Source organism: Pleurodeles waltl, chromosome 5 (assembly GCF_031143425.1).
Source record: "Pleurodeles waltl isolate 20211129_DDA chromosome 5, aPleWal1.hap1.20221129, whole genome shotgun sequence".
NCBI lineage: Eukaryota > Metazoa > Chordata > Amphibia > Caudata > Salamandridae > Pleurodeles > Pleurodeles waltl.
Genome location: NC_090444.1, coordinates 1647868699 through 1647886537, shown reverse-complemented (window position 1 = coordinate 1647886537; position 17839 = coordinate 1647868699). Strand labels below are relative to the sequence as shown.

The window sequence follows — 17839 nt, the reverse complement described above, 5'->3', positions numbered from 1 at the left end:
TTGCTGATTGACTGATGACGAAGATTGATTCTGCTTTGCTGACCCATACCGAGAAGATAGGTAGATATAATGAGACCTGACTGTTATGTATTTTATGCCTTTTCTTTCTAGGTACCAACTGCGCTGTTTTGATAGATCTATAGCTAGATGTTTTCCAAATTTTGTCTTACTAAACGTTTTGCATGAAGCCCAACATGCTGATGCTAATCTGGAGTTAGTTAAGTGCTGTCACTAATGACTGACGATTACAAGGACCAATGATTGATGAATTACCTTGCTGAATTCCATGTATATCTTTGTCACAACTGACTCTGCTGTTTATTTGCACTGTGGCTCTGGAATGTGTGGTAGTTCAAGCTTTGATTAGATTGCGTTTCTTCCGCCGCTTTGGACAAACTGTATTGTTTTTATATGTGTTTCATTTGATTTTGAGATTAATCTACATGACTTTAACATTGTTAATATAGGGAAATAAACTTACTAAACTTTTATTAAAGGTGTTGTTATTCATGGCTGAAAGGTCATGATGCGTGACATTTACTGACTCCATTGATTACAAATGATTATTGTGTATTGATTTATGCACTGGCACCATGGTAAGAACTTCTTAATTAAGAGTCAAAAGGTTTATCAACCTATTTGCGTCCCCTTGTAAGTTTACTTATTAAGGTCTGACGCGCTAACAGTGCACAAGCCCTCTGACATGTTATAGTCTATCTGTGGGCTTTTAACCACGCCCACTGCACTCCCATCACTATCACTCGCTTATGGGCTTGTCTTTCAAAAATACTTGATCATTGGTAAATGCTTTACGCCCATCCTACCTTGGGGCAGTTTAGTTACCGCCTTGACCATCTACCCTGTTTCATGGACAATTGCACTTTTTCGGTATGTTTGACTGCGAGCAAACTGGTTTTTCCTTATGTGTCTCTCCTTCAGGCTCACGGCGGCCCTGGCAATTTGAACTGGCTTTCTTAAGTCAACAGTTTCACTTTTTATTTTCAAGTGGTGTGGTAAGAAAAGTCCAGTTAGGAATTTACAACGCTAATAACTCTTACTCGAGCAAACGCGAGATCCACTTGATTTGCAAATGCTTGTTCGACCTCCCGCGCCGTGTGGCATTCACATGGCGGCCTGAGCCCCACAGACGCGCGAAGCCTTGAGACCGAACCTCAAAGTTGTCCAGTAACCCGGTATAAATATGGCTCGCTCCAAAAACTCTTGGCCAGCTTCGCTTCACCCTCTCCTGCCACCACTCTGCTTCTAGGCGGTAACTTTCGAATCCGAACAGCCTGGTCGTAACCGATCCAGGCTATCTTCAACGGCGCACAAATAACTCAATTGCTGTGTACCCGCGCCAAACTCAACTCAGTACAGATTAGGCGGAGCCTCACTCGCAGACTGTCGGGGATTGCTCAAACGGGAGCAGGAGCGAAACATCGCGGCCAATCAGCAGTTCGGAATTATGTTCCTAGCATTCCGATTGGCTGAAGTGACTAAAATGCTCAAATCCTAGGTCATCTCACATATTGGCAGTACCGCCCATTCCTAGACGACTGGCTGAATATGTTCAGAGGTTGGATTGGTTGTTGTTCGACCCAGAAGTGGTAAAGTTATGAACGAACGATATCCGTTGAAACAACATCAGGGTTTACCGGTCTTAGCCCGAGTTCATAGATGGTCTGTGTAAGTAGGCATTTTTTAGTTTTTAAGTACCGACTTGTGGTCATGTTAAGTTGCAGTGACATTAAGTTTTAATTTAATAGCACACTATCAAAAGAATTTGAAAATCCGATTTGGCATACATACATTCTGCCTTTAGGTGCTCTACGCAGGGTACTGCTGATTGATGGTTATCTTATAAAGACTGCACTATTAACATCGTATTTCAATACGTTCAGTACAGTTTACTCGTTCATTATAGAATGCACAGTATTTCACCAGGCAATAAATAAAGCATTTTTGGAAACCGGTACAGTGTAATACAATCTCAAAATGTTATGTTAAAAAAGAGTACAACGTTTAACAGTTCACTGCGTAGATTAACAAGAAACCATGGATGTGTAATTAACTCTAAAGGTGGAGGGAAGCATAGCAGTCCATTTATTATCACTGTCCTTACCCGACATAGCAGACAAAATAAGCTACATGCCACCATGTACCAGATACTGTTACTTTACTGTTTAAGAATGCAGAAAATGGCATGAAACGTGCTTTCAGGTTACAGTATGTCAATGCTAAATTCAGCTGGGGACACACTGCTAAACATAGTTTCACTTTCATCTGCTGTTAATTGACTGCAAGTTCAGTGAAAGGAGGAAAACGCACATTCTTTCATTTCTGCAGGATTTTGCATTTTTTCTTTAACAAAACTACTTACACGAATGGGAAAGACTGGCGTATGACTTCTCTTTGAGCTGGGTTCTAGGACAACCTTTGATCCCACATGGTAACCACGACAAAGTGTCAACTTTGTGTCCTGAGATGTGTTATTGCTATGGGATTAGGTTTATAAATACTGCGCCCAAGTATCTCTACTTTTTGATATTTGGTAACTGGGCTAATAATTGCATCTCACAGCTTCAGAAGAATCCATAACTCTGTATTTTGTGTTACACATAAAAAGTGGAGATGGTGGTCTGACGCGAACAGTAACAGTACAATCTTGACATTTATGACGTATTTGCATAGTTTTAAACGCAAACGCCATCAAGGAAATGTTTATTGGGAAGTGGGTGAAAGACATAGATTTGTTATCAGTCAAGGTTTGGTCATGTCTTTAAGCTGAAGAAAAGGGGTTTGATGGCTTCTGTAAACTCAGCGAAGGATGACGTGTTAATAAATTAGATTTATAGGGCTTTCAAGAAAACACCAGAGCAGCATGAAGGCTCTGAATCCTCAAGAGGTGCACAACGTTTGACTGCAGTGTTCTGTTACTTGGTTTGTTTTTTTAAGTTTAGTATTATTTATAGTACAGAAACTCATAGAATAAACAACCGATTCTAAACGCAGAAAACACTTAGGATAATACAAAAAACTGGAAACAAAGGTCGGTCCTGCCCACTTGTAATGTATAGAGCAGTTGCATAAAGGAATTGTGTTGTGACACCGGTATTTTGTACATGGTCTATTGGTGTTGTCTGGATCCCCAGTATGTGGTGCCATTTTGCATATGTTGTTTGTTTGAGGTACTTGTGTTTAGAGTTTGCCAAGTACAAATCCGCATTGGAACGACGTCTAACAATGACTTAGAATGTAGTAGCAGTCGAGTGCTATTATATTAGTCTCTGTTTCTCTCTCCTGCCCGGATCTGGCAGCTGCTATATTGGGAGCCATGCATTATCAACACTGCGTCATATTGTGACATCATAACATTGACGTGAAATGTGGGAGGATTTCATCCTTTGCCAGTGTGCTAAGCCACATTTTGTTTTTGACTGTAATGGTAGCTGCGTATTGGGTGTCCTGGGTCATTAATGCTGTGCAAGTCAGTCCCAGTAGCTTGGATTTTCTTGTGTGAATTCACGAGTCATAACTAGGTCTTCTATAATATGCAATATCGTTGGATGAGTAATATATTAGTATGTATAAAATGTAGTTCCAGTTGCGGCCCATAAGACACTTGACCATGCCTTAGTCCCCTTTAAATTAGACTATGCAAATAGTCTATATTTAGGCTTACCAGGCTACCTACTGCAACGTTTGCAGATGATTCAAAATGCGGCAGCACGCTTGATTCTTAAAATTCGCATACAGCATTCTGTGTCTGCTGGTGTTTGGCAGCTGCATTGGCTACCAATCGCTAGTCACATCAAATTCTAGACTTAGATTTTTGCCTACAGAGCTCTGGAGCAGAAGGGCCCGTTGTATCTTAGAAGAAGCCTTTAGGCCTGCTGCCAGAGTACAGCACTGAGGTCCAACTCTTTAAAACTCTTCTATACCCCTTTGGCCCCGCAGTGCTAGACAGACGAAGCAGCCACGGGCTCTGTAGATGCCTACTATATTGTATTAAATGGTTCAAAACTCTCAAGTTCTCCAAAATAAATATAGAGGCATACACGAGCTTGTCTAAATGCATCATATCATGCATGTTCTTTAAATGACTGACAGAATAATCTGCAAAGCTGTCTTTTTTTACTATGTTTTAGCATGCCTGAGATAGAAAATCACCAAAGTGAGTATTGGTAGCTGTTTTACGTATACATTTGTATGATACCCTGGTCATTCTGCAATGTGCAATGGAAACTTGTTAAGATGCAATCAAATAATAGAATTCTGTCAAACAGTAAGACATTAGTACTTCTGGGAGAAACGTGATTAGTTGTAATTTAAGCCAGATGTGACTTTCCCAATCAGTTTTGCGTCTATGAGCTATGGTATCATGCCTCGATATCCAATTAGTTTCTCTTAGTGTTCATCCTTGGATGTTGTCATCGCCTCTGATTTCCAGTGAACCCTGTTCCAACAGATCTCTTATGTTTGTGATGTTCATGGGTGTTTTTAAAATGTTTCACAAGTTGAACTAACTTATTTGCTTTTATGGATGCATTTTATTGATGTTGCAGTAATGGTGCTTTGGCCCCAGTTTTAGTGGAAGTTACACGTAGTGCAGTACAAGAATTCATCTTTGTCCTGGCAAGTGCCCCTTTGCACCCACAAGCAAGCTGAAGCAAGAGGGAAACTGCAAATCAACTCCTACTACAGCTGTGCTTAATTTGGGGTAGTTTCGGAAATTATGGGTGGCTTTTCCTTGTATCTGTTTTGTGCTGTCTATTCTATGCCAGTTTGGATGCATTCTTTTCATGCCAAATATTTGAGCTGCTAGATATGGCAACCCTTAGTATCTAGGGATAGGAAAGATGTAGCATAACACTTCTTGATCATATCCTAACTAAGACCTCTAGAATTCATTTGAGAACATAAAAATACACATTTGGGTACATTGCAACTCATGTTTGGCACTAGCAAATACTTCTTGATTTGACAAAAAAGAATACTTATTGGGGTTTTCAGCCAGCTCTACTCATCCATAGATCTCTTGCTGTGTTATTCTCATTTTTCTTCCTCCCAGCCCACTTCACCCATTGGCTCACTTTGCTGCGAGTGATGACACTCAGCTGTGTTTCACAAGGAGCACTTCGCACACAGAGTAGTTCCTGTCAGTGCCAGGTACCTGTGGGAGGCTGGCTCAGATTATAGTGTACACCTATGAGGTGGCACCTTATACTGAGTCCAGGCAACCCTTAGTAATAGTGAACAGGTGTCCAGCTAACAGAAGCTCTCTAGGGGTAGCTGAGGCGAGCAGCTAAAGCTTATCCAGGAGGAATGTAAAGCACTTGCAATACCACAGAAGTCAGACAGTAACTCACTCATGTTAGAAATTGGGTCTTTGGTTGGCAGTCAGGCTACCCCCTATACAAGCAAGGACCCTCACTCTAGTCAGGGCAAAGGAGAGCCACACTGAGTTAACCCCGCTCACCGCCTTGGTATCTTGGCACGAGCAGAAAGGCTGAGCCCAGAGGCAATGTGTAAAGTATTTGTTCCAACACACACAGTAATACAGGTAAACACTACAAAATGGACACCACACAGGTTTTGAAAAATAGTAAATATTTATCTAAATAAAACAAGACCAAATACGATAAAAATCCACCATACGCAATTAAAAATATGACTTTAGCAATTAAGAACACAAGAATAGTGCCTAGAGGCACAAATGCTGCAATCTGATATTAAAGCGGGGTCGTAACGGAGTCGTTTCCCACAATGCGACGCCACTGGCACGTTTATGGAGTCACACGGACCCCCGCGTACAGTACCTTAGTAAAATGTGTGAAAATAGGCCGGTGCATGGAGTCAGTGAGCGTGCGTCGCTGGATCCGATGCGGTGTCGGTACCGCTGCTGCGGGGCGAAGGAGCAGAGGCGTCACAAAGAGGCGTTGGGTCCTTGCTGCGGATCGGTGGAGGTGAGGCAGCGTTGGTTGCAAGGAGTCGGTCCCGTGGCACCTCCGCAAGTCCGGCAAAGTCACGATGCTGCAGGGTGACCATACGGGGTCGCAATGACGTCACAGGCGCTGCGATGGAGTCGGTTGTAGTGAACATCGGGTGTACGACACTCCAACTCACAAGTTTGTACGGACGTCAGCGGCTGCTGCAACGTCGGACCTACGCTGACGGTGGGGTCGTCGCACCTTGGTAAGGTCCACGGATCCAGGTGTAGGCATCGTACTAGGTTTCGTTCAGCAGCGTCCTTAACGAAGTCGCACAGAGTCGTCTGGTGTAGTTTCACAGGATTTTCACCAGAAATTTACTTTCAGGGCCCAGGAACTGGAATGGCACACTCTGGCAAGCTAGATTCCACTGCATGCAGATTCAAAGACTGGTTGGTGAAGCCTTTGCTGTCCATGAGGCTTCAAAAACAGGAGGCAAGCTCAGTCCAAGCCCTTAGCGATACCTCCCTTTTACAGGCAAAAGCATCAACTGCAGGATAGCCTAACAAAGCACAGTCATAGGCAGGGGCAGCACTTCCCCTCAGCTCTTCTCCTGGCAGAGGTTCTTTTTGAATCCTTGAATTAATCTAAAGTCTGGGGTTTTGGATCTAATACTATACCCCTTTCTGCCTTTGAAGTTGCCCAACTTCAAAGTAAAGTCTCTGTTGTTTACAGGATCCTGCCTTGCCCAGGCCCGGCTCCAGACATACACCAGGGGGTTGGAGACTGCATTGTGTGAGGGCAGGCACAGCCCATTCAGGTGTGTCAACTCCTCCCTGCACTCTAGCCCAGATGACCCATCAGGATATGCAGGCTACAACCCAGCTCCCTTCGTGTCACTGTCTAGTGGAGATTCAAAAATAGCCCAACTGTCAGTCTGACCCGACGAGGAATCCACAGACAGACAGAGTCACAGATTGGTTTAAGCAAGAAAATGCCTACCTCCTAAAAGTGGCATTTTCAAACTAACAATCTAAAAACCAACTTCACTAAAATATGTATTTTTAAATTGTGAGTTCAGAGACCCCAAACTCCATTTTTCTATCTGCTCTCAAAAGGAAACTGCACTTTAAAGATATTTGAAGAAAGCCCCCATGTTAACCTATGAGGGAGATAGGCCTTGCAACAGTGAAGACTAAATTTGGCAGTATTTCACAGTTAGGACATGTAAAAACACACTAGCACATGTCCTACCTTTAACATACAGTGCACCCTGCCCATGGGGCTACCCAGGGCTTACCTTAGGGGTGTATCATATGTATAAAAAGGGAAGGTTTGGGCTTGGCAAGTGGGCACATTTGCCAAGTCGAATTGACAGTTTAAAAACTGCACAAACAGACACTGCAGTGGCAGGTCTGAGCCATGTTTTCAGGGCTACTTGTTTGGGTGGCACAGTCAGTGCCGCAGGCCCACTTAGTAGCATTTGATTTACAGACCCTAGGCACCTCTAGTGCACTTTACTAGGGACTTACTGGTAAATCAGATATGACAATTATGGAACAGTCAATTACACATGCAATTTCACATAGGGAGCACTTTCACTATAGCACTGGTCAGCAGTGGTAAAGTGCCCAGAGTAACAAAAACAAGAAAAACAAAGTCCAGCAAACAGCAACACCTGGGAAGTAGAGACAAAAAGTTAGGGGAGACCACGCCAAGGACGCCAGGCCTAACAACTCACAAGAAAGAACCGCACAAGTGTTGCAAAAATAAATGATACTTTATTACAGCACCACTACTAAACTGACATTGGCATATCTCCCTTTGGAGATATTACAAGCAACATACACATAAAATAACCATCAGAATTAGCTTAAAAATATACAGGGCCCTAGGGGAGGGCCAAACCATATACTAAGAAAATGGAATGGTAAATAGTGACTCCAGCCAAGCAAAGTGTGGTGGTTAGCTAGGGGCAGCTAGGAACACCAGAGGAAAGTACAGTAAGAGACCCCAGCAAACAAGAGTAAGTCAGTTACCCACCCAGTTGTCCCATAGACTAACACAGAGAGTAGTGGATGGAGTTGGCGGAATTCAGGACCCTTGCCAGCCGACCGCGAAGAAATCAGCAGGCAAGAGGATGGATGGAGAGCACACCTACCCCAGGATGCCCAGAATACAGGAGTACCTACACCATGGATCTGGATGAAGAGGGGAGAAGGGACTCTCTCTGAAGACTGTTGATGCCTCAGATTGTCCAGCTGCTGTTACGACCCATGGACCAGGCCAGTGGAACCTAGGGACGGATCACGGACATGGAGGACCTACAAAGGAAGGGGACAGAGTCCAGCACCCTTGGAGGTGCCCAGGTGGTGCAGCTGGCAATGCCCACTCTCTTGAAGTTCCTGCAAGTAGGCAGAAGAGGAAGTCCAGCTGCGGGAGTCCAGGAGCTGTGGAATATCCCAGGAGTTGCATACGAGTTGTCCCTCAATGGTCACCGGATTGCAGGAGGGTTAGTGACCAGCCTAGTCACCAGCAAGCACTGGCAAGTGCAAATTGGAATTGCAGAAAGAATTGCAAAGTTTTAGGGACCAGCATGGTCCAGGAGACTCTACGCAGGAGAGGGAATTAGAGCTGGCCCTCAGCACACAGGAAGACCGACAGAAGTTGATGGGGCCATAGCGAGTGACCCACAAGTGCTCGACACAGGGAAACCTCTCCAACCCAGCAAAAAAGAAGTCCCATGTCACCCGAGTTGCAGGTCAGGAGCTGATCTTTGGTTTGCAGAGTGCTGGAGGTCGAGGCTTCTTGGAGCCTGAAGATCTCCTGGGGGAAGAAGCAACAAGCCTTGGAAAGTGCGACAGTTGCGGTGTACAGGGGTGCCAGTCCAGTGGCAGGAGCAAGGGCCCACAGTCTCCCACGTTAGATAGAAGACAAGCGGGACCCAGAGGAGGCCACAGGCTCACTACCTCTGTTGCAGATCTTCGGATGTAGACAGCAGACCCCACCAGCCGGTCAATGTTGTCTTGAGGTGCCTGCGGTTGCAGGGAAGTGACCCCTTCTCTCCAAGAAAGATACCTTTGTGCTTCCTAGTGCAGAGAGTCCCTGTGACCCTGGAGGATGCATAGCCTTGGATGTTGCAGAATCTGGAGAAACAATGTTGCAATGGAAGCCTTCCCGTAAGAAGCACATTTATTCGGTTCCAACGAAAACCAGCAGCCGTTCCAGAGGCCAGGAGCAGAAGATGTCCTGCTGAAAGTTCCTTGAAGAGTCTTGCTTGACGAATCTGAGGACCTGCTTGCGAGGGAGCCCTTAAGTAACCCTGAAAGGGGGTTGGTCACTCTCTGAAGTGACTCACCTATCAGAGGTGGTCAGGGACATCATCTACCTGGCCTAACCAGTCAGATGCTCACAGGGGCCTCTGCCCATCTTATTTCCAAGATAGCAGAATCAAGTGGCCATCTGGCAGAGCTCTGTGCACCTCCCTAGGGGAGGAGCGTGACAGGGGGATTGTCACTCCCTTGTCCTTTGTGTAGTTTTGCACCAGAGTGGGAACCGGGGGTTCCTGAACTGGTGCAAACCGGATTATGAAAGTAGGGCACCAAATGTGCTGTTCAAAGCAGTCTGGTGGCACACTGGTGAATACACCTCTGCCTTTCAGGAAATCCTTTGTTCTGGTCTTCTGGCCTGAGCCTGGCTCTCCAGCAGGAGGGCAGAACAGTGTCTGGGGTCAGCAGCAGCATGGGCTGGCAGCTAGACCCCATAAGGCTGCACAGGCAGAACTGGGGGATCCCCTTGGGGACCCCCAGAGTACATGGTATTATGCAACTAACACTGGAATCAGTGTAGTTGCATGATTCCAACATGTTTGATATCAAACATGCCTAGGTTCGGAGTAGCCGTAATGTAGTTGGAGCACTCGTGTTGACTAGTGTCCACTACCTTCCTTAAGATGGCTTTCCCGCGCTCACAGAGTCCAGGAATTGGCCTGGCGTCTGTAGGGGTACCCTGCTCATACAGGGGTACCCTCACACTTGGAGACATGCACCATGCCCTTGGGCTGAAGTGCCTACCAGAGGGGTGACTTATAATGTCTAAGTGCAGTGGTCAGGTTTGGCAGTGAAAGGGTGCATGCACCCTTTTACGCAAGCTGCAGTGGCAGGCTTGCAGTCAGTTTGGATGGGCTCCCAGGGGTGGCATAGTACATGCTGCAGCCCATGGGGGACCCCTGGTGTACCAATGCCTTGCGCGGGACCTACATGGGTGCACCAAAATGCCTATTGTGGGTGTGAAAGGTTACCAACAACTAAATTAGGGGGGAGAGCACTGGCGTCCTGGTTGGCAGGATCCCAGTGCACAACAGTCCAAAACATACTAACCCTAGGCAAAAAAGTGGGGGGGTACTACAGCTAGAACCCAGCTTACTACAGTACTACTTTGACAGTGTGTGATTTTTGAGCCAAAAAATGTTTGATTTAAGTTTTTTTGTAAATATTTTTTGAGTCTCCTGCTGTTTCTCCATCATTTAAGTTTTACTAGCAACATAAAAAACAAGCACTGAGAATGCCAGAAAGCTGTCAACCAACACCAGACCTGTTAGTATTGCCTATGCCTGTCTATTTGTATGCTGATGGCTGTAGGAAATGGTGTGACACCAGCTTAATGCCAGTCACAAAATATTTAGTAGCAAAACAAAGCGGTTGGCCTTCATTCCATTGTAAACATTACATTGTGGTCACATACATAAATTTTTTTGCCTCCTTTCCACCTGCTTTGAGATTTCACCTGAATTAACTAAATAGAGTATCAATATACCTAAGGTACTGACCCTTACCGTTCATATTCTTGCATCAGTCCAAAGTGATCCTAGGAAAACAAAATATGACTGAAAAAACAACACATTGTTCACCCATTCGATTCTGTGTAATCTGCTGGTTGTTTTTTGCCCTTTATCAATGCAGGACTAAAAGTCTCAGTTCTCAATAAGCTGCTCATATCTGACTTGTGATACATGAGATGTTGAAAATGGAAGATTACCTATCCTTTTTTTGACGTGTTTATAATGTAATCACTTCTAATTACTAATTACTAAATGTAAAGGCATGAAAAAATATGACCTACGAAAGATACCCTTGGGAACACATTGAGGTGCCAGAAGCAGACATCTTTGAAGGATATGTCACTGTTGCATAACACATCATGAACTGATAAATTCGAAGGAGATAGGCGTGTTGACATGGCCTTCTGAAGGAGCCCACAAAACACCAGGGTAACGTCTAAAGATTAAAGGGAGTCACATAGTATAGATCAGCATTGCTCACAAAACAGTAGTATTTCATTCTCTAAAACATGGTAAAAAGTTCTCTTGGATATGGTGTATTCTGGAGTACCTTTTCCGAGGTATGTGAAATTCACATGACCCCTCCCTCACTTAAAAATGCCATAACTCTTCTTTAAGATTTTGATTTTGTTGTATATTTGCAGTACATGGAAAACAAACATTGGCAAAGTTTAATAGGTCTGGCTTTGTGTGCTAACACATATAAAGACAGGCTTGCAGAAGTATGCATTTGTGTGTGTGTGTTAGCAGAGGAGCCGATGGAGAATGAGGAAAGAAGATCTAAAATAGCCACTCATGCATTACAATGCCTTCACTCCATTGAAGGCAGAGAGATGCACCAAAACACAAGTATCCTTAGGGAGGAAATAAATACTTGTTAACTAAGCCATGATTGACAATGTCTCAAGCAAATGGCTGAAAAAGGCTAGTTAAAAAAAAAACAGCCTTTGAAAGTGGTGATGCAAAGCTTGCTGTATGTATTTTGAAAACACATAAGTGTTTTAGATAGCTGCACTGTCAAACCAATACCCACAAAGTCTATAGGAACAAGAGCTAATTCTAGATTTAGTGCCTGTTGTGCAGTTCATTAGTAGTACACCTCTAGCTCTATATTTGGAGGTTTGTTTTCTATTACCTTGATAACACTGATTCTGTAAAAGTTTTTAAATTTCTTTTTCTTCTTTCCTTAAGATTTTGGGTCAATGAGTAAAAGAAAAGATTCCAGCCCTGTGGTAGGAGTGAGGCAGCAGAAGCGACCTCGACAAGGAGCTGAAGATTCTGATGATGGGGCTGAAGATGATGTTAGGCAGTCTCAAAGCTATTTTGATAGCAGCCTTAACTCAATCTCAGTATGTTCTTCCCTTTTAAATTTGTATAATGTCATATAGAATAAAGCAAAGCAGTCTATAATCGTCACATTCTTCTTGACAACAAAGGTTTTTTTAAAGTGTAATCTAGGCCATACAAGAGACTCATTGATGAAACTGGCGAACTCTTTTCAAATTCTCGTTTGTTGACGTGATTAGTTGGACTATTCATGACAAATGTAAACAGTGTATTGCATTCTGTTTTCAGGCTAGCACATGCAACCTAATTGTGCTTTGTGTAGCAGTTTGAGGGTTCTGATTCATGGGTGAGGATTGTGCTAGTACTTCTGGTTCTTTTGCAGGCATTACTCCTCATCAATCACATCTGGTTTTAGGTCTATTGCCTCAACTTCTCACTTTTCTTCTATGTATATAAATCCTGGAAGAATAGCATTCTGGTGAACTTTGAAGCTACACTTTTGACAAGTGTGTGCTGGTATATTTCCACATTTTTCAGTTTCTTTACATGTATTTATGCATCTAGTGTTCCTGCTGGAAATTCTTATGTAATTATGCTATAATATTGTCTGTCCTAGTAATGGCATGTGAACTGAATAAATAATCTAATCTAAAAAGAACCACTGAAAAGGCATGTTATGCTAGATACAATATTATTATCTCACGGGGTTGTGTTTGAGATTTGAGTGATGAAATATCTGCCAACGTGACTTTCGAAATCAAATACAGTTTTAATGCCCCAGTTTGATTCCTGCTCTCCTCTCTCAATGCTTCATAACATAGTTCAGTTTTTTCATATTCACAGGAGGATCTTCAGAAACTTGGGTAGTGTGAAGGTGTCATTTTCTTCTTGTGGTGTCTTCATCGTTTTATAAGGACATATATATCAGTGGTAAAGCTTTATATTGATCATACTGAAGGTCCTGATTGTCTAATGGACTTCTGCTATTTCCTGCTTTTGGAAGGTTGCCTGTATTGTTATTTATTCAATCACAAGTCTAAATAGAAAGCATGCGTGGCTCTAAAGCTGAAAATATCTGTTGTTATGGTAGAGTGAAGGTCTAGCTTATAAGGTGAAATCCCCTTTGCATTAGCATAATGAAGGATTAAGAAGATGCTACATCAGCACCAGCCACAATACTGGATACTTAGTTAATAAGGCCCATTTGCAATGTTATGCTTAAACTTGTTTTTCTTTCTTTAGAGTACAGGTGAAGTTGGGATCATTGAAAGCATCTCACTGAAAAACTTCATGTGCCACTCCATGCTGGGACCCTTCCAGTTCGGACCAAACGTCAACTTTGTGGTTGGAAATAATGGAAGTAGGTTCTTGCTTTGTGTGTATTTGTTTCTGTTCTATCATTATAACACTGCTTCTAAAGCATGAATGCTGTAGTTACCCTTTTTGAAAAAGAAGTCTTTCAAGAAACCGGTTTCTTTTCCCAATTTAGTCATATCGCTCTTTTTTTAGGTATATTAGTGATATGATTGTAAAACATAGTTTGGCGATGTGAATTATCTTTTGGTAGTAAGTATCATTCAGAGCTTTCAGTTCTTAATCAAAGAATTGTCACTGGTATTCAAGTAGACTGAATACTTTTGCCTATGTGTGGAACACACATAATTTAATAAGTGAAACCTTTACAAAATATAGCCAATTAAACGTACACGAAGCTAATTGTAGCTTGAAAACAATTAATGCTTCATTCTAAAACAAAATAAATGAAGAGTGACAACTACACTAGCCTTTTAAGCTATCCAGGCTGGCTTTCATCCTCTGAACATGGTTTTGGAAGTTGAAAGTCATTAAGTTTTACCCTTTCTTAATTATGGCTGCTGACCTCTTGAATTTGGGTTTTTCTCAAATATTTTCATGAAAATCCAACTGTGCATTAACAGTACACCATTCTGCATTGCTGTGATTTGCTTTCCTCTGTCATATTTATGACCATTTTTTTTTCTCGCAGCAATTTCTCAATAAATATCTCCCTACAAAATATCTGGCCTGCACCAAATCCCACTATTGATAATTTACATCTCCTGAGGCTTGAATTTAAATTGTAAATGAACCCAGTCTACAATATTTGGGAAGTGACTTTGGCCTGATTTAAGAATTACGTTCATTTCACTTTAGTAGAAAGACATTTTTACCATGTTGAACGTATGGCAGTTACCATTTTAAAATCTATGTTTGTATAATATATATTCTGCCTGTTTTACAAGAACATGTATTTGCCAATTTATTAGAAGTTGCCATTTGGGTTCTTGGTGGGTAGATGTGTCAAAGCATTTAACATTCTGGTATCCACCAAAGCCTCTGTAATATTTGACACATTACAGTACAGCTCTCTTTTGAGGAAATTAGTTATTGAGTGATGAAACCAGTGATTGAAAGAGTTCATGGACTAGCCACAATACAATTGGCTGCTCTACTGGTGAAGACATAAAGCAAGAAAACTCTTTCCTCTCTCTGCATTGTCTACAGTTAAACAAATCAGTCCTCCCTTCTTTTTGGTGTCCCCAAACAGACCCTTTAACAACTGACGAAAAGGCAAAATGGCAAAACCTCCCATTTAAGTAGCCAGAGACTTCAGAGTGATGTTATTTTGATGACATTTTCAAAACTATGTGTCTTATTTCCTAGCACAGTGACCTCAAACATTATCATGAATCTGAAATGGGACAAATGAAAAATAATTTTAACAGTCTTAACCTTTCTCCATTGGTGAATAATCTTTCTCACTGTGGAATGTGGAATTCATATTTGGTAACCACTTTCCAGGCTGATGACCAGCAAAGATTCTTTCTCTTAGACTATCAAAGATTTTTTTTGACCATGCATGATGCAGTACTGCAACCACGAATGCTCCCGACTACACTGACAAAGTTTTCAGATTTTTTTTTTTTTTTTTTTTTTTTTTTTTTACACAGGTGGTAGCAGTTTCTTATCAAGAAGTGGGTTTTGTGGCCACTGTGCTACTGAGACCAAGCTATAGCCAACTGATGAGCCGTAATTAAGGGTGAAACTGGAGTTGGAGTGCTTGTGTTCCGTTTCCGGGAGGTCCTGGTCTGACCGTATAGGCTGAACTGCTTCTACTGGAGAAGGGTCAAGACTCATTAGCATATGGCTGGGCCCAATCTGAGGTGACATGGTGTCCTAATTAATGATGGACAGGGATGTGGCCCGAGTAATTACCAGTGGCCGAGATGAATTCAAGTATTCCATCCATTCCTTTTTTGTATGCTTCAGTGTGCCACCCTAAATGGGACAGGTATACCCACACCTGGGTCTTGTGCACACTCCCATTCATGGAGGGCCTGGCCTGGCAGTTCAGGCAAGCCTTCCATCCATCACTTTTTTCATACTTCAGTGACCTGTACAATAAATTAAAGTGTTAATGTTGTTTCATTCAGTGGCCATGTGAAAGTCATCAAGAACTCATCCAAGACCACATTCTGTGCGTCTGGTATGTCAAAAGTCCTCCTATTCATCATCCAATATGCTATAGTTATCAAGAACAGTTGGTTGTTTTTTGGTCACCGCACCTTGCACAATTCTTGCTAATGCAGGGAGGAGTGTAATAGAGCTATAGTTAGATTGTAAGAGACTGGTGTTTTGTTGCGTTAGTCTCCCCACTTTTGCCTGCTATTTGATGAAACGTTGACCGAAATGAACTGGGTTCCTGCTAACCAGGGCCCCAGTGCCAGTGTTTTTCTCCCAAAAATGCACAACTGTCCCTCCAGTTGGCAACACCTATGGCACCTCTGTAAGTCCCTAATAAATGGCATCCCAGGTACTACCTAGCTCACAAAATTAGTAGTCAGAGAAGTGTGTCCACCTTCAGGCCAGTTCCATCCCCAAGGTAAAGCTACCTGATGTGAACATGAAATTTGAAAGTCTGCCATCTTGGTGATGGCAGAGCAAGGAACTCTGGCACAGGGTAATGCCCACCTCCCACAGGAAGTGGTCATATACTGTGCATAGTGATCCCAGGGGTATTACCCCTGCCTGTTACCCGACCCTCTTTGGTACCCATGTCCTTGGTACCAGGGGTATCATTTACTAGGGACTTACAGGTGGGCAAAGGTATTGCCAATTGGGAAACAATTGCATAGTTTAGGGAAAGAGATCTGGCACTGGTGACCTGTTTAGTAGGGACCTAGTGCACTTTCAGTCAAAATAGCATCATGTACCAGGCAAAAAGTGGGTGTGACCATCTAAAAAAAGGGACACTTTCCTAAAATAGTTATTTGTAGTAAGAAGGTCTGTAATTTAGCGTGCGTGTGTGTGTGTGTGTGTGTGTGTGTATGTGTGTGTGTGTGTGTGTGCGCGCGCGCCTGCCTTGCTAGGCATCGTCAAGGATATGGATGGAATAGGTGACAATACACTTATGGTGGAGTTTAGAGGTAATGTGTCACTTTAGGGACCACACAAATATATTTTAGAGGTTTCCAAGGGAAAATGATTAGACCTCAACCTCAAGGCGAGGAGCAGTGGGTTTCCATTCAGTGTGAAACACTTTGATTCTGTGTGAAACATTTGAGCCTAATAAAATTGGTTATAAATGAGCTACCCACATAAAATAAACCAATTGGCAAAAGTTTAAAATTGCTAAAATACACTAGCAAGACTTGTGGTAAACAAAATTAGCATCGGTTATAGAAAGATACATTTGCCTAGCGACCATCAGAGGTAAAACAAAAAAAAAAACTGATCATTGCTTTTTGCAGAAATTCTGCAAAAAGCTGGCTTCTTAAGTTATTAGCACCACTCTCTCAAACCGGTGTGCACATTCACTTTTTATCGCTTTTCATGTAAAATTGCTTTCTTAATGTCTGTCAGTCTTGCATGTATGCATAATGAAATTCAAGATATGTGCTTTAAAGCACCACGTCCTGGTGTTGATTAAAGAATTAGTTTTTTTCCCCCACCTCTTTCCATGTAAATCAGGAACATATCATGTCTTACATATTTTCCAAATCTTTATTTTATAGCAGAATGGTCCTTTAACACATTTGATTTGAGTTGTTAAGGACTCTCAGCAAAAAGACATCTAAGCAATTGTTTAATAATTGGTGTTTCATCTGCATGTGGTTTGCAGCATTCAAATCACTCTTAGTTCATTGGATGGTATCCTTCACAATATATTGCTACTAAATAAGGTCAACAAACTTGTCAGGAAAGCCTAGACCCTATTGTAGATGGGATAAAACTACAATATTAGTCTTTCCTACAAATGGTATCATGGTAGTCCTTACTCAGATTTTTAGAACAGTAAAGCACGGACGGCTGGCTTAGATGCTTAGGTGGATCAAACATCTAATAACACTTTGGTAATCTGCCATGTGCATGGAAATGTGCATGTTTTTCAATGTCCGAGAATATCTGAGAAGATCCCATAATTGAGAAGGAAGTTACTTGTAATTCTCATTCTTTCTCTCAGGCCTCTTCACTGTACAGTCCACTTCTATATCACGGAAACTAAGAGATTAGAATTGGGATGCATTTTATTTTTTTAGGAGACTATTTGTTCTTCAAGGTTCAACATTTAGCCTTCAAGTGGGGTTTTCTCAATTTTTCTCCCTTACGACACCTATAATAACTCATTCATTTATTGTATGCAATTGCCTCTATTGTAGAGTATAGCACCAGTACCTTACTAATTACCTCTGTTAATTACTTGTTCAGGTATAAGCCACTCAGGACTTCTGATATCATTTTTGGTTTTGTGCATATTGCCAGA

General features: G+C 42.3%; 1 protein-coding gene across 2 annotated transcripts in view; it reads left to right on the top strand.

Moving 5' to 3' along the window:
• Positions 1–833: 833 nt before the first annotated feature.
• The window catches only part of SMC6 (structural maintenance of chromosomes 6), a 610138-nt gene continuing 593132 nt past the window's right edge, over positions 834–17839 (top strand). The window contains exons 1-3 of one of the 2 annotated variants that reach the window (XM_069235972.1): positions 834–888; positions 11962–12119; positions 13300–13417. In XM_069235972.1, coding sequence (XP_069092073.1) covers positions 11973–12119; positions 13300–13417 — 265 coding nt within the window. In that variant the 5' untranslated portion in view covers positions 834–888; positions 11962–11972. Of the gene's footprint in view, positions 889–1572; positions 1687–11961; positions 12120–13299; positions 13418–17839 lie in introns of those variants that run through there. The other variant, XM_069235971.1, reaches the window with a different exon arrangement.